The sequence below is a fragment of the Selaginella moellendorffii genome, unplaced genomic scaffold (assembly GCF_000143415.4).
Source record: "Selaginella moellendorffii unplaced genomic scaffold, v1.0 SELMOscaffold_31, whole genome shotgun sequence".
NCBI lineage: Eukaryota > Viridiplantae > Streptophyta > Lycopodiopsida > Selaginellales > Selaginellaceae > Selaginella > Selaginella moellendorffii.
Window position 1 is genome coordinate 1,455,923 of NW_003314292.1, and position 18,971 is coordinate 1,474,893.

Genomic DNA, 18,971 nt, shown 5'->3' on the forward strand with positions numbered 1-18,971 from the left:
GCAATAGCTGATCGATCAAGCAAATGAAAAGTATATAGGGAAAAAGAAAGAAGGATCAAAATTGTATAGTCTGCCTATTACGAATCGCGGTCTTACCAGGCATCGAACCTTGCGTCCTCCTCGTCATCAAGGCTGCAGTGGAGAGGTTTTCATCCCAATGAAATCGTTTGAAACAGTACCAGTCGGGGTAATCGGGGTTCTCGATGGTTTCCGCTTCCTCTCGCGTTCTTGCCTTCATGATCTCCTCCGGCGATGCCTTGGGTACATTCTTCCTGACGATCGCAACGTTAGCCATGGCGCCAGAAAGAAAGAATGGAGATCATACCTGTGTCGTGCCGGATGCGCGGACTTGCTGCCAAAACACCCCCAAATTTCAGTCGTGAAAGAGGAGATTCACAAGAGAGCATACGGGATCTTGTCGCGGACCATCCGGATGATCTGTCGCTTGATAATCCGGGCCTCCTTGCGAGAATCCGCGAGCTCCAGCTGAAAGAACTTGAACAGCAGTTTACCTCGATCTTCCGAGGAGCACAGCGCCAGGAATCGATCGACGAGAGCTTCCCCCGGCGTGCGCTCTCTCTTGCGCTGCCGCGGCGCCATTCTCACAACCTTGCCAGGCATTGCAACTCGACCCTAGCTTCAAAAAATGGGCGGGAATTTATGTAAGCTAGAGGACGTCCTCGGTTCGAATCCCTTCCCCAAGGTTTTTAGTAGAAACCACTCTCTCGTAGCCCATGAGACGAACGAAGCTTTGGAGGAGCTGTTCTTCCACTAGTTTTTCATCGACCCTCTCCTGCCCGAGCTCTCGAGCGAGCGACGTGACCTCCTTGTCCAGGATTCCACACGGGACGATGTGCTTAAATCCATCCAGATCGGTGTTGGCATTGAATGCCAGGCCGTGCATCGTCACGCCCTGGGGAGCGCTGATCCCCAGCGCGCCAATCTTCCGTCGCTGATCGATCCAGCAGCCTGTCTGGGAAGGGATTCTTCCGGCCTGGAGCTTGTAATCCCTCGCCACTTCCAGCATGAGATCTTCCAGCCTCTCGACGAAGAGCCGGATTCCAATCCCCAGCGCCCGGAGCGAGACGATAGGGTAGAGAATCGGCTGGCCGGGGCCGTGGAATGTGGCATCGCCGCCGCGATGCGTCTGGTGGACCTCGATCTGGAGGCGCTGGAGCTCGGATTGGGGCGTGAGAATGGCGTCGGAGAGGCTGTGGCGGCTTAGGGTATGGCGGCCGAGCGTGATCGTGGGAGGATGCTGCGCCAGGACGAGCGTGTCATCGATGCCGCCGCTACGCCGCTGCTCGTGGAGATTGCGCTGAAGTGCCAGAGCTCGATTGTACGGTATCGTCCCCGCCCGCAAGACCTGGAGCGTTCTCATTCTAGAACATATGTGGATTAGGGTTTGGGGAAGAAAGATAGCGCCCGAGCGTGGATTGATCGCTCACAGCGATGGAGGGCTGATTTTCACGAGCTCCAGGTTTGATGGTTCTTGCGAGGCGCTGGCTCCGGGATCGTAAGATCAGCCGCATTTTACAGAAGTTACAGGGAAGAGGAGCTCACAATCTCGACCAAAAGAAGAATGCTGCCACCGTTAACTATACTTTCCAGGAACTTAGAACTTTCTCCTCATTGTCACAATGATCCAGGTGTGTGTGGGCGAATCGGCCGCTTTCTTGTGTGGATGATCCACACTTGTGAAGAACAGGCAACGAAGAGGTATGTAACTTATTTCATCCAAAAACTTCACCTGATAGGAGAAGCTCTTGGCAGGCACCTTATACGAACGAGTTTCTCTCGTCCATTCACTTAGAGTCCACCGCTACTCATGAATTCGCGTAGCTATTTCAGTCATGGAGATAGAACACTTGCGGCAAGAAGATGTCTGGAGCATCGATTTTTCACGAGAGCTTGCCGGACTGAGGAGAAAGCTTGCGCGCTTATCCATGCTAATCTTTGGCATGGCTGGTCTCATCGCAGGCCAAAGGTACGTTATGTTTTTCGTCTTTTTGTTACGTTGATGGCGCATGAAAGTCTCTCTCTCTCAGGGGTCCCCGCGGAGAAATTGTCTTTTACCAAAGAGGAAAGTGACCGGCAAGAAAAATCTCGCGAGGCCGAAGTCTGCTCGCGGTTTGTTGTGATATTGCGGCGCGGCAAGTCGCATTCAAGCAAGTGAACAGCACGCAGCTTACATCAGGTAAGTGAAGAAGAACACTCAGGCTCGCCAAAGAGATGGGACAAGCAACCATCTCTTGCAGTGGGATTTTTGCGGCGTCGTCTTGGTCTCACTGGTGAGCAGCCGCAGTCCTTTTCGAACAGTGACTTACGCACCGTCGCATTTGTTCCAGGCAGCCGGAGTGTTTTCCAGAAGTGAGAACTCCAAACAGAAACGCTGTTGCCGTATAGGTGTGTATTTTTTATTTATTCTTTCATGGCCGCAGGAACACCGGCCACGAAACCGCTCGTCCCGTGCAGAGAGAACACGGGGAGTTTCTCGGGGGACTAGAGGACAGCAGCGAATTAATGGAGCTACGGGTGGAGGTGGACAGATTTGCCTGTGGATTCGAGGTTCCTGGTCTGGATCTGGATTCTGGAAGCAGTGGCAGCAAGGAAAACAGCAGCAGCCAAAGCGAGCAAGCAGCAGCCAAGTAGCGGCGCGGCGATTTGATGGTTTCGTCGTCTCTCGCCAGAGCTTTGGAGGTGTGCCACTTTGTTAAACTGTCTTGGGTCCCATTGACTTGAATGTTTCGTGTGCTGTGACAGGGGCCTTGAAGATTTTTGGACACCTCGCCGTGAATCAAATAGGGATTCCAAGTTTTCACGCTACCACAAGTCGTATAATCCATTGTTTTTCCAGCGCGCACGATCATTGAGGCGAATCTCCAATGAGTGTAAGCTCTTTTGTTTATAGAGTTTGATCTTTCTTCTCCAGCGATGATCTGAAAAAACTTGGCTTTTACGTTCTGGTGAAGTTTCGATTGACTCCTTCAGAGGTACGTGAAACAGATCCGCAAAGAAAACACGCTACACACTTTGTGATCATTTAATGAATGCTTCCATTTATACAGGAGAAAACGTCTTTTTGTACACGACAACCCTTTGCCTTCTCCTCGACGGCGCCGAGCGAGAGAGCTATGGATGGAAAACTCCTCCACTGCGTTTTCCTCGTGAGCCCACGACTTTGGATGGATCAAACACTTGCGCCGTCGGTCGAGACTCATCGCATCCTCGTCGTCGCAAACGCTTGCCACTTGAGAGGCCGGAAGAGATTGCGAAGATCCAGCCACACGAAGAGCGCGCGGCAGGCATCAAACGGGATCCTGATGTAGCTCCGCCAGGCGCAGCTCGAGGGAGAGCACTTGGCGGAGTTCCTCGCTGTTGCTGTCGGTGGAGACGATGGGCGGAGGTAGGCCTTGGCGGCCTGCTCCACTAGCCTGTTCTTGATGGGAATCCTGGGGCTGGGATTCTTGAGAGATTGGTGCTCGGATTGCTGCTTCTTTACGCGGCTGGACATGAGATCGCTGAGGCTTGTGTAATCGAACGATCGCCTTCTACCACCGTTGTCGCCGCCATGATCAAACAAGGCAATTTGATCGCTCGTGTCGCTCTTGGTGATCCTCAATCGCTGCGCTATTGGCATCTCCCCTCGATACTCCTCTATTCTCGCTCGCTCGCTCGCTCTCTCGCCCTCTCGCCGCTCCAGAGGCCCAGGCCCCAAATTTTTGGACCACCCTAAAATACTAAAGCCTTTTATTCCTGGCATGCTGGGGCATATTCCTCAAGGAATATGCCCACGTGGCATATCCCGTCCTTCCAGGCGCGCTCGTTTTCCACGAGAAATGGGGAGTACAAATGGACGCGGATGATGACTGATTATTTATTTTCACAGTCAAAACCAGGTGACTAGCCCACCGTTTGACTTTCGCGGCAACTTGCTCGCCGCCATTGGCATTGGAGTTGACTGCCTGGTACCGCTGGCGTGGACGCTGGCGTTCTTATTTGCAGGACCATGGTAGTAGCTGCCGTGGCTGTGGCGTCACCTCCATAATTAGTGGTGGTAGTAGTAGTTATAGTCGTGTTGAGCTTCACTAAGATCATCCAATCCAAGAGCGTGTTGGTGGTGGTGTGGTGATCTTGAGCTTGAAGATTACCATCCTCACAGTTCCTGTCACTATTAAATGGCAGCAGTGATCAGCACAAGGAGAAGAGCACGAGAATTAGGAATTGCTCATTGATAGTGTCACTGAGAGAATGCAAAAGATTGCGATTAATCGATCGGAAACAAGAACCACAATTCTAGAAGGATTATTTTGGGCTCAGCGCGTGCTGTGTGTACTGTTTCCAATTTTGCATTGTGGAGTAACTTTTATCTTTCCAGCGAACAGATTTTGTGGTTCTTTTCTCTGCGAGTCAAACGGAATGTTTGAGCCCGATTTTATTTTCTTGTGGTTCTCTCCACTCTTCTTGAGAGTTTTTTTTTTTTTTTTTCCAATGGTTCTCTCTTGTAACTTCTTTTTTATCTGTGGTTTTCTCTTGTGAACTTCCACTCTTCTTGATTGAGAGTCCGAATGGCATAAATATTTGGACTACATTGGCGATGTAAAAAGTTGCAACTTGACATAAAATGCTGGACAGCAAGATGCCATAAAGATAACCATTGCAACGCAGTTGATTTTATTCATTGTTTATTTCCCTATATACAACTCAGTACATGGCTTGACTTATCGGAGTAACTTTCAATTGCCACCCTCGGCGTTGACTTTCGCGGCGGTGTCACCACCGCTGGAGTTAACGTCGGCCCCACCAGCTTTGCCAGTTTCAGCTCTAGAACTATAGTGCGGGCAGTAACCATGGTGGCAGCGGTGGCGGTGGTGGTAGTAGTGGTGCGGATCGTCATCGTCGTGACGATTCTGAGCATGGATTTCGTCCCACTCCCGATCGTCATCGTGATCAGCATTCTTCTTGGCGGCCATCCTAGCACTTCCTTCCACGACCATTAGCATCGCGGCCGCGAGCAGCAGCGCAATGACAAGAGCGCGCAAGATCACAGTAGCCATCGCCGAGAGAGCGATCAATCGATCGAGCAGACACTAGAGTGGAAACCAGGAACGCGAAAAAACGAAAGAGATCTAGATACCTTGCCTTGCAGTGCCTGCCTCGGCTTATATACGCGCTGCCAGATGCCACAGTTGAAACGTGTAAACCTTCCAACTTTGCCTTTTGAGTAACTTCTATACTCATCCCCAAAAGCCCTCAATGGATTGCATCCATTTGTGCTCATCCCGAAAGCTTCTATTTTCCCTGTGTTGTTCACGTTATTACCCCAGCGAGTTGTAAAGAAAGTGTTTTGTTACCTCGTGTGTGTAGTTCTCACACTTCTTCCTTCTTTTTCTTCTTCTTCTTGTCCCTCTTCTCTTTTTCCTTCTTGTCCCGTTCGATAGTAAACTTTGTCTTCCTTTGTCGCTTTTGACCCTGAGTTTATTGCCGAGCTCGTCAGATAGTTCCCAGGAATGTTCAAAGGAAAACTTACGCATGTCCAGTAGCAAAGGAAGCTCAAAAACGCAAACACGATGAATGCTATTTGGAAAACGTTGAATCTGCAACAGGCATACGAAGGCCGAGTTAATCGATCAAAACAAACAAGCCAGGAACTTAAACAAAGCAAGCCGTACATGAAGAGATACTTCAAACCTCTCAATGACTCAAGCGAGTGGCCAAATATTTCCTGAGCGGCAGTAGCTTCGGCGTACAATGAAAAGGCCTTCGTGCAGAATTGAATCACGCTGCAAACAGTTTTGAGCTTGCTAAAAAACATGTTAAAACTACATACCTTGTTGAACATAGAAGGATAATGGCCACGTTGAAAAGAAACGAGTTCATGAGCGTGCCCTGGTACCTATAGTTTCATAATAAAAACCACTACATTCTAGAAAACCATACAAAAAAAGGTGCTTACTTCATTGGATGAATGGAAAGAAACAGAAGCCTCATTCCCAGATGCATCTCTCCAGATATGACAGACATGACGAGGTAGTAGCAAAAGATTGCAAACGCGGTGGTTCCTAGCAAGCCTGAAAGGAAGGAAACAATTCAGGTCTAGAGATCGCATCGACAGAAAGTACCCCAAGCACTGTCGAGCTGAATAAAGACTTGGTTCAGAAACGGAAAAGCTGGAGGATTGACTAGCATGAAAACAATGATGTGGAGAAGCCAAATTATAGACAAAGCCAAGCTGCAACAAGAAAAACAAAAAAACAAAAAAAAAGTGAATATCTTTGTCAAGCCTTCGAAGTCTATTTCTTACCCGAGAATGCCGAAAACAAGCTTGGCTAAGTAGAAAAGAACTGTAAGAGCCCAGGATGTGTCTGCCTGAGAGAAAATCCAGCAATGAAATAACTTAAATGGGAAACTAGAGATTACCTTTTCTCCCTGCGGGAATGCCTCGTTCAGAGCTTGAACATCATCTTCCAAAAAGACAAGCTCCTGAATTGAGCTACACATATGCATTTGTCAACACGATCACGTCCACCATTGTTGTTTTTTCTTTTTCCTGTGCGCAGTGGAGCTGACCTGCTGGACTTTCTTCACATTTTTCCGAAGCTTTCGTCCTTTCTTCCCACCTCTTTCTTCGCGTTGGAGACCCAAAGTCACCTTTTTTAGCTCGTTGGAGCGCTTGGCTAAGTCAGTCGCCTCCTGCAAAGCCATCACCTTGAAGAGATTAGTTGCAAGAACGTAAAAAGAATTGAAGCACATACCTTTACGTATTGAACACGAGTAATAACACACTTGGGCCTATTCTTGAACGCAAATATGAGGCTCACTGGTAATGTTGCCATTCCAACACCTCCAAACATCTGCAGGAAGGAAATCACATCTTCTAGAAAATAGAACACAAACGACATTACCGTGAAGAGTATTGATCCTATTATTGTGTTTAATGCGATCACGTAAGTCGGGAAGGGCGCACGCACAGACCACGTAGTTTTAACCAGAGATCCAGACGTATAAGCTGCACACTGTCACACAATATTGCCAGATCAATGAAGAAAGGGAAAATGTAGAAGAAAAGGCTTACCATGAGAGTAACATTCGAAGACAATGAGAAACCAGCCGGAAACAAGCACGGAGCCTTTGCATTGAGCGAACTAAAATCATTGGTGAAAGCCAACGTCGTGGATGAAAGACGTCTCACGGTGAAATCGGCATAGCCAATCACAGCTTTAAGCAATCACATAGAAAAAGGGTTTAAGAACGAAAGATGGAAAAGAGCTTCTTACCATAGAGAATTCCCAAGAGGAGGCAGAAGACTGTGAGGAGTATCACCACCCACAAGAGAGCGTTCTTTATCCTTTGTGTCACAGTCCTGGAACTCACCAAGAACAAAGAAAGCTTTTGAGATCATGGAGGAATAGAAATAACTTTAAAAACTCTAGGAGGAGCTCGGTCCATCGAGTGTTCTAAGAACAAGAACAAAGAGATGGAAGATTACTTCTCCTGGTCGCTCTCGTAGAAGAAGATCGCGAAAGGAATGACGAGATAGACGAGCACAGTGTCGATGATGTAAACTGCCCACCATAGCTGCTTCATCGGGAGAGTGAGCTTACACGCCCCGACGTAGAGATTCTTCTCGCAGGAATGGCGATTCGCGACGTCCGCCGGGAGCATCAGGATCGAGAGTTGGGCAATGCTGAGCCCAATCACGACGATGATCTTGGGAAGATATGCCTGATTCGAGTCATCGGGATGCTGGTACCTGATGAGAATGTAGATATTGATCGCGAAGACGAGCAGCGTGAGGAGCACCACGATCACCAGCAGCACTACATTGTACTCCATCGCGATCGGATCGATCGATAGCCCGGGCGAGCATTCCTGGGCGGTTTTCACCAGACCACACGCCTAAGAACCCTAATTTCAACGGCTGGGATTTGATCCAGCGCTTTAGGGTTTTAGCTTTGGGTGGAGCGCGCGATGCCGGGGATCCGGCGCCTCGAGGAGCTGGAGAACGGGGAGCGAAATGCCGGTGGCGATGGATCCTCCAGCTCCTCGGCCGCGGTAATCTATAGCGTGCCGGGCGGATTGAGGGATCCAGGGCGATTGTGGGTGTCGTGGAGCAATGGGAACCAGCTCCAGCTCTCCTACATCGAGAATGCTGTGGCAGGCGGTGGAAGAGTCACGGAGATTCATCTGGGAGAAGGATGGGATGCCGAGAGGCGGCGACTGGCGTATGATTCTCTCCCGGCTTTTGCTCTTCTCCAGAACCAGCGGCAATTGGGCTACAACCCAGGCGACTGGTATGACAAATTCTTCTCTTTTTTCTCTAGAAACGCTAGGTGTGATCGCAGGTGGGAGCATGTATTAGAGTATAGCAAGAGCATTCGCAGCGTTCTCGACCAGCCCACCCAAGGCAAGGTTAGCCATTGTATCATGCGTGAGAGGATGATGTGAAAGATTTATTTGATTTTTTTTTTTTCTTGCGGAAGGAGAAGACCTCGATGCTTAAGGCTGTGTGGGAGCTCATAGAAGTTTTCTATGTGGACAGAAGCGCGACATGGTGGCTTCCGGAGCGCCTTGTAGACTGGCTAGCGGTAAGAAGCAGTGAGTTTTTTCTTGACTTATGATTGATTTGCCTGTGAGCTTTGCAGGAGTATGACAAAGTCCTCTTGAGTGATGAAGACACTGTACATTCCAAGGTGGCGTCGTTCCAGCGGAAGCTTTCCGAGATTCAAGTAAGTTCGAAGTCTTGCAGCTTTTTGTGTTCTCTTTGTGTATCGTTGTTTAACTTGCACTTGCAGTTTCCCGAAGACGATGTAGCTTACTGGGATGCAATGGCCTCGGCCTTGTCAGTCGGATGGCTTGACGTTGTTGTAAGTTGTAAAACTGTGCGTGTAAGTTCCATGGGTAATCTTAATCTTCCAGATAGCGTTCTTGCGGATGCATGGATCATATCGATTGGATCAGCTTGATGACCGGCAGGTTTCTTTCTCCATGCTGTTTTGTTGACTTGCGTTAACTTCCGGATACTTTTTATGTCTTGGCAGACTGAAAATGGCCTCGTAGAAGCAGTTACGCTGCTCATTATGCAAATGCCGCGGCTGCGCCCGAGGCTCCCTGATGGAAGTCCTGGTGTTGCTATAGGTTTTAAGCCTGACTTTTCTAAGGTTTGATGTGGTTGCAGCAAAGTTTTTAGTTTCTCAGATTTTATTACATGCAGGCGAGGGAAAAATGGCGAAGTCAAGTTTCCAAGCTTGAAAATAGTGTGTTTTGGGCGGAATGCAACCACCGTGGAACGCTTCTTGGTCTTAAGAAGCTAATACAGGTGCTATTGGGAAACGTTGATGTTCTACAGCTCTCTACGTTTCACTGGATGGAGCTGCTGGTGGCGCATTTCCTACATCTGATACCTTTTTCTTTGGTATGTATGAACTGTGTAGTGTGCTAAGTTCACTTGCAATTATCTGGTGCAGGTCTTAGATGGCATGCGTAGCATAGCTTCCAAGTGCAAAGGATTGAAAAGTTTTGGGGACGAAGACCTTCAAGAACTTTTATCTGCAATTATCAGCAACGACACCGAGGTAAATGGTCTTCCCCGTCACAGTGGAGTTTAATCTAGTACTATACAGATACTCTTGGCGAAGTGTTCGAAGGTTTTCAATGCCTGGTAAGAACTTCTCATGTCGAATATTTATATAAATTTTCTATCAGGATGATGGCGCATGTTGATGATCTCCTGATAGCAAAAGGGGAGGACGTTCGATCTCTTCTTGAAGAAGACAGGCAAACTCTAGGCGGCTTGAGCTTGAAAGAACTCCATCGTTTGGTTTATTCTCAAGTACTGTCTTCGCACAGCTTAACCTGGCAGGTATATCGTTGATTTCTTTGTTCTTGATGTCTGTCTAACAATTATCTCAGCTAGCACCTGTTTACCTCGCGGCTTGCCCAAATCGAGGCCTGGGAATGCTTGAAGCTCTCCTAATGAAGCAGAGTTGTTCCAATCAGAAATTGGCATTGAAGGTTGGTCTTGGTGTGACGTTTTCTTGAATCTTAATGTGAATTTTGTGCAACAGGCACTAGAGATATGCCGCCTCTATGAACTTGATACCGTGAGCACAGCCATCGCCAGGGTTTAGTATCCTCTTCCTTTCCAGGCTTGGGGTTCTCACCTGTGTTTTATGTCTTCCAGGCTGTTGGTGTTCATAGTTTAAAGCATGGAAAGAAGGGCCAAGGGATAATGTGGCTTCAATTGGCCAGAGACGAGCAGAGGCTTTCTACTCTTGCGGATCAGATTTTGAACACAATAACGTCTGGTGAAGCTGATAGTCTGGATAATCTCGAGGTAGCAGTCTTACGTTTTATTTGATACACGCACACTTTTAACGCGCTTTTCCCGTACCAGCATTTTGAGGGTCTCTGTGACATCCTTGGCTCGGGAGCAACGAAGCATCAGGGCCTGTCGTTCCTAGCAAGGTACTCACTTTATACAGTTGCGAAACTCTCCAGAGGTCACTTCTAACTTCACGCAGGTACAAAAGCTTTAAGGCAGCGCTGCAAAACATCAGAGATCTGCGTCGTAGGGAGGCTTCCTACACCGAAAACCTCGCTGCGCTTGGCAGAGCAGCGGTGACTTCTCTTCTCCAGGTTACCAATCCGTTCCTTCTTCTTCCTCGCTAAAACCCCGGCTTGCAGCTTCTAAAATCTGGAACCTTTCCACGTAAATTCTGGCTGTCCTTGCTCCAAGAATCGGTATGGAGCTGTTCTCACATCTCGTTTACACTCTAAACTTCCGATCGATCAGGTGGAGCTGCTGGAATGGCCGGAGCAAGTGCTGGTTAGCGAGTCCGAAACAAACACTCTACTCTGCTGCCTCCAGGAACTCTTCCTCGCCAGGGACCGGCTAGAGGACGACATCCTAAGCACTGCAGAGCCTGGCGCTGTGGATCGCCTGAGATTGGCGCTGGCATCCAACTTGTGCCGTGCCATCTTGCAAAGCTGATCGTTTCTTCGATGGCAAACGAACTTTACTATTCAAAGCAAATAGTTTGACCGTTGAATTTCGGTACAAGTCAATATTTAGTCAACATAGGCTTCAGTCATTGGAAATGTTTAGCTTTTCATTGATTTTCATACTTGAGCTCAGCAATTAATCTATACACATGTACGGCTACGTTGATTTGTTAGTCACCCTCAGAACCCAGCACTACTGCAGCAACGTCGCCCCTTCGTACTCTGCTGGGATCGGAAAAACAGATGCCCGCAACGCCTCCCTAGTCTCGGGCACCCGAAGCATCTCACGCCTGGATGGATACAAGTCGGGCTCCCATCTCGGACAAGCCCAATCAAGCTTTTGCTAATCTCCCCTGACCAGTGTGATTTCACCCTGTTGACGTTCACGGCCACCATCAATTCTCCGAAGTTTTAGAACTTAAACGTTTTTAAAGTTGAATGAACTCTCCGAGACGATGCTGTGAAAGTTGACTTAGTGGACCTGTGGTTTTCCATAAGCGCTGGTTCCTTTGCGACGCGATGCGGTTCCAACCGGCTGGAGCAAAGTCGTCTACGCATTTGGCGAGGAGAGGAAGAATCCCGCTGCAATGTATCCAGAGCAATGTATGGCAGTTTATCATGCCCTAAAATCATATACGTAAAGAATATGAAACGATTATCTGATTTTTTCAAAGTCGTCAAGCTAGACTACTGCACCGAAGGAGGCTTGGCGTTTTCTGTTTGGTGTAAATGCGTTTCCTGCATCGAACTCGTTTTCTGCACTAAACTAATCTTTCAGAACGCTCAATCCACCTAATCACCTTCTGTTTTTGAACCGGGCATTTTTGAAGGTATATGTATGACAAAGTCATGCAGCACGTGCTGCGATGAGTCAAGCTATACTTTCATTTTGGTTAACCATGTTTTCTGCACTAAACTAACTCATTTAGCCCATTATAAAAATTGAGTCTTCTTCTGGTGTACATACTTCTTCTGAAGGTGAATTGCAATGGCAACCATGGCGACAATGAAGGGAGCCTTCGGTTCAATGAAGGAGATTGGTGACATTGTGGCGAATTTTGATTTCAGCAAGGTAAAGTGGAACCTGTCTTGCCCAAAGCAGTGCTTAACTCCTTGTGGAATGCTCCAGATTGATGTGCGTTCCAAGAGTGCTGAGGATTACCTCCACACCAACCTGGCACCATCGTTTGGGGCATTGAATGCAGAAACAGTGAAGAAGATGGATGAGGTTCTCAAGGTTTGCATCTCGGGAACTACCACTCTTCTCGCCAAAGTGCCACCAGAAGAGCGAACTTGGGAGAAGGTCAACTCCATGTTCATGCAAAATCCCCTGGTTGAGCCAATGGGCGATGGGATTAGCAGAGCTGACAAGTTTCTCAACAAAAGCTCTAGCGATTTCAAGATTGACGGGTCACCTGATGCAGCTATTGTGAAAGTGGTAATAGAAGCTATGTATTATGGAAGACCTCTATTAACCTTTGCGGCCTTCTCTCGTCACAGGTTCAGACCTGGTTTGTGAATCTCATTGCAGATGAGGACGTCCTGAAATCAACCAAGATCGACATTGAAGTTCTTGGGCGCATTGTTGCTCAGTCAGGGGCGACCATTACCAGCTTTGAAAATTTCTTTGCCAAGCATGAGCACCACGAGAAGACCATAATTGACATCGGGGTCTTAAGGTACCCTGATATGCAAAACCCGTACTTCAAGGTTTGTGCCCAGGCTGCCCTTCGTATTTCAGTCGCAGCTCATGCTTATGAGTACAGGTGTACCGCATCAAACTCTTTGCTTGGTCTGATAGCAACCGTATTCTGTTCCATCAGGAGGATTCCAATGGCATCATTGGAGGTGAGGTGTCTAATGTGAACCACTGAAAACTGCACGCTCCTTTTGTTCTATTTGCAGAGTTCACCTTCCGTAAGTTTAAGCCGCGCAAGGAGGTCATTGACAAGATGAACCCAGACGCCAAAAGGAAGGCTGTGGAAGCTGCAGATAACATCTTTGGTTTCTAATATCTAAATTGAGCCAAGATGCCTCTAAAGCTAAAACATCAAGCTAAAAACATCTTTCTAAATACATGACCTACTTGAAAATAATAGCTGTCTATTGTCTTTATATTTTTTAATCTCAATTTCTGAAAAGAGACACCAAAAAAAAAGGAACGACAAACAAGTACTTTTGTCAATGACTGGAACATTGAAAGGTGATGATAAGTTTATCTATATACTGTTTATAGTCTTGTGGTAGTCTTACGTATTCTTTGTGATATATTTAAAACGAAACAGGACAGTATGCCATGTGGAGATCATTATCATTGTCTCGTTGGTCTTTGTAGATTCCTCGCACTCAAGGTTACCACAAGTTAGCCAGGGACACGCTCAATCAGCTCTAAGCCGAGTTGATGGCTTAGTCGTGCGGCTGTGAGTGCCATTTGGCTCTCCATCTTGCCGGATTTTCCCATCCTGTCGCTTTGATGCAAACGACCCCAGGAACACTGTCGCAATGATATTGTAGAGCAACAAGGTCTCTCAGACAAGGGAATATCTAAATGGATTTTGACAAGGAACAGAACTTCGAGAATAGAACTGTAGAGAATGCTACTGGGCGTTTTTGTTGTAAACGGCTTGGCACAGCGCAGCCAGTGCTGATGGAACAAGGTAAAGGGAGGCCCTCAAAACCGTCAAGCTTTACCTCCTCCTGTAACTCACGAACTTTGTCGCGAGCACATTATAAGTTTTCTTCGGCAAATGCTTACATACTGATCAGTAGGCTTGAGATCTCCTGCTATAGGGTCTAGTTTTTAGGATCCTAGAAATCTACTCCGGGACAAGACGATCCAGACGTTAATACAGTTGTAAATTTTTTAAATTAGTTGTTCCGTGAAATCTAATAAGCTAAATGTCCTAAACAGCAACTTCACTTTTTTCTTTTCTTTGTTTCTTGTCAAGCTGAGAACATAGGTTTGTCTACAAGCATGAGTTTCTAAATGAATAGTCCTGCGTTCTGACATGGTTGAATTATCCTTGCTCATATTTACATTAAGCAAATAGTTTGACCATGACCTTAAAAGTCAATATTAGTCACATGGATTACATAATCAATACACTCTCGCAGCAAGGTGGTCCCTTCGTACTCGGTGCTCACTCCCTCCTCACCTGCCAAATACCTCCCGACCTCAAGGCTGCTGCCAAACTCGTTGCGGGAGAACGCAATAACAGCTCTCCATGCTAGGCAAGAGCGTTCACTTCCACTGGCCACGCCTTCTGAAGATCAGCCAAGCCTCGCCACAACTCATATTGCAGTGGAGTAGAAGATGGAGGATGTTTCTGTCCTGCGTCGATACAAGTCGGGTTCTCCACGCATTAAGCTGGACCATCTTCCCTGGGTTCTGGGTGTACATCCTTCCGCCCTACGTTGAGGAAAGGAAAGATATGTCTCCAGCCTTGTAAATCTTGGTGGAGGGAACATCTACCGTACAAGATCTCCGGCCTTGTTGCCCACGGCCAGCCAGCAGCCCCTTGTGATTTCTTCTTGATCAGAATGAGCATTGATATCTCTTCCAGGCACCGAGGAGATCCTGAAAGCCTGCTCGCTGTATATCGTCTGGACCCAACGACGACGTGAAAGCTTTTCTATCCGACTTCGACGTCTCAACGTCGTGTCCCCACGGATGAGTTCTTCGATGTCACGAATGAGGCTGGGCGGTTTTCCACTTGCTTGGTTCCTTGGTGGCCGGGGAGGAGTACTTCGACGCGACGGCAATGCAGTTCCAGCGAATCTGGGACCTGCTGAGAGATTGTGTGTCCCAAACGCTTATCGACGAAGGATTCATCACGGAACTTCCATGATGGAAGTTCTTCAGCAAGTCGAATCGGCCGCGCAATATCATCATGGGCCGGGGAAAAAGCGCATTTGGCGAGGAGAGGAAGAATCCCAACAAGTTTGAGAAGGCGAAGGCCGAGCTCGCTGTGAAGATTATGGAACTCCCTCCCGCAATGTATCGGAAGCTCAAGATTATGATATGCTACGCAGCTGCAGGCCAGTTCGTCCAGTTTTTCGTGCTGCAAGCAAGAAGCGTTGATTCACTGAGAAATCTCTGTTTTCTAACGTTCTTTTGGCGCAGGGAGTCCTCACGCCAGTGACTGACGTGCTGGATGTGACTAAGCACATACCGTTCAAGCTCTACTTCTTGTTGCTATGGCCGCTGAAACCCCGTGAGTGATGAACAAGCTCGCACCGATTCCGTACTGACTAGATCGTTGCAGGCCTCCGCTTGATACGTTTGTTCTCCATGGTCACTGGGAAGTCAAGCTCACGCTCAAGGGCGCTGTGAAGAGAATCATAGACTTCGAAGCGTATTCTTCCGAGCACGAGGTCTGTCTTGCCGGCCTCGAGGCCGCTTACGTCGCTGCCATAGAAGGTGGCGGACATATGATTAGTAGCGTGTTCGGGCCTACACTTGAGTCCAAGGAGGTACAACTCATGCGCGAGGTGACTCTCACTGCCATCCCGAAGCACATGTAGGTTCTGACATCTCGGAATCATCAGAACGATCTTCTTCATCAGACAGTAGCAGCGGCAGTGGCGGCAGGAGGAGAAAGAGAGCGAGATTTGCGACGGTCACCAAGAGGACGGAAGCGATCAAGGAGATGACGAGGTGGAAACTCTACCACTCTGTGCGAAGAAATATCCCGACAATGAGGAGGACATGCGCGACATGGCATATGGAGTTTTGCGAGGATTGAAAGCTTTGCACAAAGCTGGTAAGCTTTCTTAATTTTCTTTTCTTCTGTCTTTCGATCTTAGTGTCTGTCTCATCCTTGTTTGTAATCCAGGTTTGGTGCACAAGATCATGTATGACTACTTGAAAGAGAAGTACTTGCTGATCGATCTCAGCAAGAATGAAGAAGTGCCAGCGTTTCAATTTAAAGGCTGGATCGCGACAAGGCTGGAGGCCGACTGGCGCTACATTATTTAATCCGACTTCCATCAACTCCGACTCGTACAGAAATCGAACCAAAGACTTTGGTTCATCGATTTCCACCTAGAATAAGAATACGCCATAGAAGAAGAATTAGGGCGGACGTGGATTATGCTTATTTATATTTTACCCTTAAAGTTACCATCTTAGAATTTAGGGCTCACGTAGATTATTCTTGTTCTTCCTCGGAAATGCGCGGGGACGAGGAGGATGAGCGATCCCGAGGCGTCGGGCTACGTCGTGCTGCTGCGGCGATCTGGAGGGCGGCCGGCGATTGCACGCGCAGATCGTCCGCTCGAGCTGGCACACCGATCTCTTTGTCAGCAATCCGCTCCATCGCCAGCGCATGGTCGTCTTCCGCAAGCTCTGCGTCCGCAACCTCTTCACCATCGCCACGCTTGCCCAGAACGGCTGCTTCCGCGACGCGCGATCCCTGTTCGTGGAATCCCCCCGCCATGACGTCGTTACCTGGAACTCGATGCTCACCATCGCCGCGCAGCGCCTCCGGATCGGCGAGGCGCGGGAGGTCTTCGCGCGGATGCCTGCCGGGGGCGTCGTCTCGGCGAACGCGATGATCGCAGCATTTGCCCAATGCGGGCAAATTCGCGAAGCCCAGGAGTTCTTCCGCAACGCCATGGCCGAGAGGGACGTCTCGAGATGGAAAAATCTCCTCCACGCCTGCGTCTCCTCCGGGGAGGTCGATCTCGCGCGATCGGTCTTCGATGCTATGCCGCACTGGGATTGTGTCGCGTGGTTGAGCATGATCCAGGGCTACGCCGAGCGCTGATGCACAACACCGAGGAGCTCTTCCTCGCGCTGGATCATCCGGATCTCATGTCCATCACGTCCATGATCGCGGGCTATGGATCCGTGGGGAAGATCGACCAGGCGAGGGAGCTCTTCTCGCGGATGAAGCACTGCAACACCGTTGCCTGGAACGTGATGATCCAGGCGCTGAGGAGGCGCGGCAGGCATTCGATTCGATGACGGCGCCGAGGAATCTCTCGTCCTGGAACACGATCATCTCGGCCTACGCACAGGCGGGGCTGGTGGATCGGGCGAGGGAGCTCTTCGATCAAACCCTGGACAAGAACGTGGTGACCTGGACGGCGGTGATGCACGTGGCAGCTCCGCAAGGCGCGATCGATCCTCGACGCCATGCCGGAGCCAAACATCGGAATCCATGGCGCTCGACGGTTGCGCGCCCGACGCGATCACATTCTCGTGCCACATTGGATCGAGCGTGCCTTGGTAAATGGTAAACTAGAACGGTACCTTCTCTCCCTGTGGGAATGCCTCGTTCAGAGCTTCAACATCATCTTCCAAAAAGACAAGCTCCTGAATCGAGCTACACATATGCGTTTGTCAACATGATCACGTCCACCATTTACTTTTGTTTCTGTGCACAGTGGTGCTCACCTGCTGGACTTTCTTCACATTTTTTCGAAACATCCGTCCTTTCTTCCCACCTCTCTCTTCGCGTTAGAGGCCCAAAGTCGCCGTTTTTAGCTCGTTAGAGCGCTTGGCTAGATCAGTCGCCTCCTGTAAAGCCATCACCTTGAAGATATTAGTTGCAAGAAATGAGAACAAATCACACACACACGAGTAATAACACACTTGGGCCTATTCTTGAACGCAAATATGAGGCTCACTGGTAATGTTGCCATTCCAACACCTCCAAACAACTGCAGGAAGGAAATCAGATCTTCTAGAAAACAACACATAAAACGACATTACCATGAAGAGTATTGATCCTATTATTGTGTTTAATGTGATCACGTAAGTCACAGATAGTTTTAACCAGAGATCCAGACATATAAGCTGCACACTGTCACACAATGTTGTCAGATCAATGAAGAAAGGGAAAATGTAGAAGAAAAGGCTTACCATGAGAGTAACATTAGAAAACAATGAGAAACCAGCCGAAACCAAGCACGAAGCCTTTGCATTGAGCGAGCTAAAATCATTGGTGAACGCCATCGTTGTGGATGAAAGACTTCTCATGGTGAAATCGGCATAACCAATAACAACTTCAAGCAATCACGTAGAAAAAGGGTTTAAGAACAAAAGATGGAAAAAAGCTTCTTACCATAGAGAATTCCCAAAAGGAGGCAGAAGACTGTGAGGAGTATCACCACCCACAAGAGAGCGTTCTTTACCCTTTGTGTCACAGTCCTGGAAATCACCACGAACAAAGAAAGCTTTTGAGATCATGGAGGAATAGAAAGAACTTAAGAAACTCTAGGAGGAGCTCGGTCGATCGAGTATTCTAAGAACAAGAACAAAAAGATGGAAGATTACTTCTCCTGATCGCTCTCGTAGAAGAAGATCGCGAAAGGAATGAGGAGCACAGTGTCGATGATGTAAACCGCCCACCATAGCTGCTTCATCGGGAGAGTGAGCTTACACGCCCCGACGTAGAGATTCTTCTCGCAGGAATGGCGATTCGCGACGTCCGCCGGGAGCATCAGGATCGAGAGTTGGGCAATGCTGAGCCCAATCACGACGATGATCTTGGGAAGATAGGCCTGATTCTGGAGCGCGTGATGCCGGGGATCCAGCGTCTCGAGGAGCTGGAGAACGGGGAGCGTAATGCCGGTGGCGATGGATCCTCAGCTCCTCGGCCGCGGTAATCTATAGCGTGCCGGGCGGATTGAGGGATCCAGGGCGATTGTGTGTCGTGGAGCAATGGGAACCAGCTCCAGCTCTCCTACATCGAGAATGCTGTGGGAGGCGGTGGAAGAGTCACGGAGATTCATCTGGGAGAAGGATGGGATGCCGAGAGGCGGCGACTGGCGTATGATTCTCTCCCGGCTTTTGCTCTTCTCCAGAACCAGCGGCAATTGGGCTACAACCCAGGCGACTGGTCACTGGTATGAAAAATTCTTCTCTTTTTCTCTAGAAACGCTAGTTGTGATCGCAGGTGGGAGCATGTTTTAGAATATAGCAAGAGCATTCGCAGCGTTCTCGACCAGCCCACTCAAGG

General features: G+C 48.6%; 6 protein-coding genes across 10 annotated transcripts; 3 read left to right on the top strand and 3 right to left on the bottom strand.

Annotated features, from left to right (window-relative positions):
- Positions 1-15: 15 nt before the first annotated feature.
- LOC112348681 lies at positions 16-651 on the bottom strand. Its single transcript, XM_024681684.1, has 4 exons — positions 410-651; positions 326-352; positions 180-272; positions 16-132 (listed from the first exon to the last, which is right to left on the bottom strand). The coding sequence occupies exons 1-4, from the start codon at positions 619-621 to the stop codon at positions 93-95; spliced, it is 372 nt and encodes a 123-aa protein (XP_024537452.1). The 5' UTR covers positions 622-651; the 3' UTR covers positions 16-92.
- Positions 652-667: 16 nt separating this feature from the next.
- On the bottom strand, positions 668-1,381 carry LOC9649739 (octanoyltransferase). The gene has a single exon (XM_002976704.1). The coding sequence runs from the start codon at positions 1,379-1,381 to the stop codon at positions 668-670; it is 714 nt and encodes a 237-aa protein (XP_002976750.1).
- Positions 733-2,931, top strand: LOC9649740. 3 transcript variants are annotated; one of them, XM_024681682.1, is made up of 7 exons: positions 733-1,480; positions 1,540-1,719; positions 1,774-1,987; positions 2,049-2,291; positions 2,349-2,370; positions 2,442-2,700; positions 2,764-2,931. In XM_024681682.1, the coding sequence occupies exons 4-7, from the start codon at positions 2,233-2,235 to the stop codon at positions 2,871-2,873; spliced, it is 450 nt and encodes a 149-aa protein (XP_024537450.1). In that variant the 5' UTR covers positions 733-1,480; positions 1,540-1,719; positions 1,774-1,987; positions 2,049-2,232; the 3' UTR covers positions 2,874-2,931. The 3 variants fall into 3 exon arrangements, with proteins under 3 accessions (XP_024537450.1, XP_024537451.1, XP_024537449.1); XM_024681683.1 differs by having other exon boundaries at positions 733-1,719; positions 1,764-1,987; XM_024681681.1 differs by having other exon boundaries at positions 733-1,719; positions 2,035-2,291.
- A 2,178-nt stretch (positions 2,932-5,109) lies between these two features.
- LOC9649742 (LIMR family protein SELMODRAFT_432208-like) lies at positions 5,110-7,881 on the bottom strand. Its single transcript, XM_024681428.1, has 15 exons — positions 7,490-7,881; positions 7,278-7,363; positions 7,076-7,218; positions 6,906-7,016; positions 6,756-6,854; positions 6,571-6,693; positions 6,421-6,483; positions 6,305-6,369; positions 6,123-6,232; positions 5,957-6,071; positions 5,831-5,896; positions 5,673-5,783; positions 5,531-5,597; positions 5,355-5,472; positions 5,110-5,301 (listed from the first exon to the last, which is right to left on the bottom strand). Exons 1-14 carry the CDS (start codon positions 7,834-7,836, stop codon positions 5,371-5,373), a joined length of 1,608 nt encoding a protein of 535 aa, XP_024537196.1. The 5' UTR covers positions 7,837-7,881; the 3' UTR covers positions 5,110-5,301; positions 5,355-5,370.
- A 51-nt stretch (positions 7,882-7,932) lies between these two features.
- LOC9649743 (nuclear pore complex protein NUP85) lies at positions 7,933-11,162 on the top strand. 3 transcript variants are annotated; one of them, XM_024681418.1, is made up of 18 exons: positions 7,933-8,294; positions 8,346-8,412; positions 8,484-8,588; positions 8,646-8,729; positions 8,796-8,867; positions 8,920-8,976; positions 9,042-9,161; positions 9,215-9,415; positions 9,468-9,575; positions 9,624-9,661; positions 9,706-9,862; positions 9,913-10,014; positions 10,068-10,124; positions 10,184-10,336; positions 10,397-10,467; positions 10,524-10,638; positions 10,687-10,743; positions 10,796-11,162. In XM_024681418.1, exons 1-18 carry the CDS (start codon positions 7,972-7,974, stop codon positions 10,991-10,993), a joined length of 2,085 nt encoding a protein of 694 aa, XP_024537186.1. In that variant the 5' UTR covers positions 7,933-7,971; the 3' UTR covers positions 10,994-11,162. The 3 variants fall into 3 exon arrangements, with proteins under 3 accessions (XP_024537186.1, XP_024537189.1, XP_024537188.1); XM_024681421.1 differs by having other exon boundaries at positions 10,533-10,638; XM_024681420.1 differs by having other exon boundaries at positions 8,490-8,588.
- Positions 11,163-11,964: 802 nt separating this feature from the next.
- LOC112348594 lies at positions 11,965-13,100 on the top strand. Its single transcript, XM_024681424.1, has 5 exons — positions 11,965-12,076; positions 12,134-12,442; positions 12,505-12,714; positions 12,771-12,852; positions 12,910-13,100. Exons 1-5 carry the CDS (start codon positions 11,993-11,995, stop codon positions 13,014-13,016), a joined length of 792 nt encoding a protein of 263 aa, XP_024537192.1. The 5' UTR covers positions 11,965-11,992; the 3' UTR covers positions 13,017-13,100.
- Positions 13,101-18,971: the final 5,871 nt, after the last annotated feature.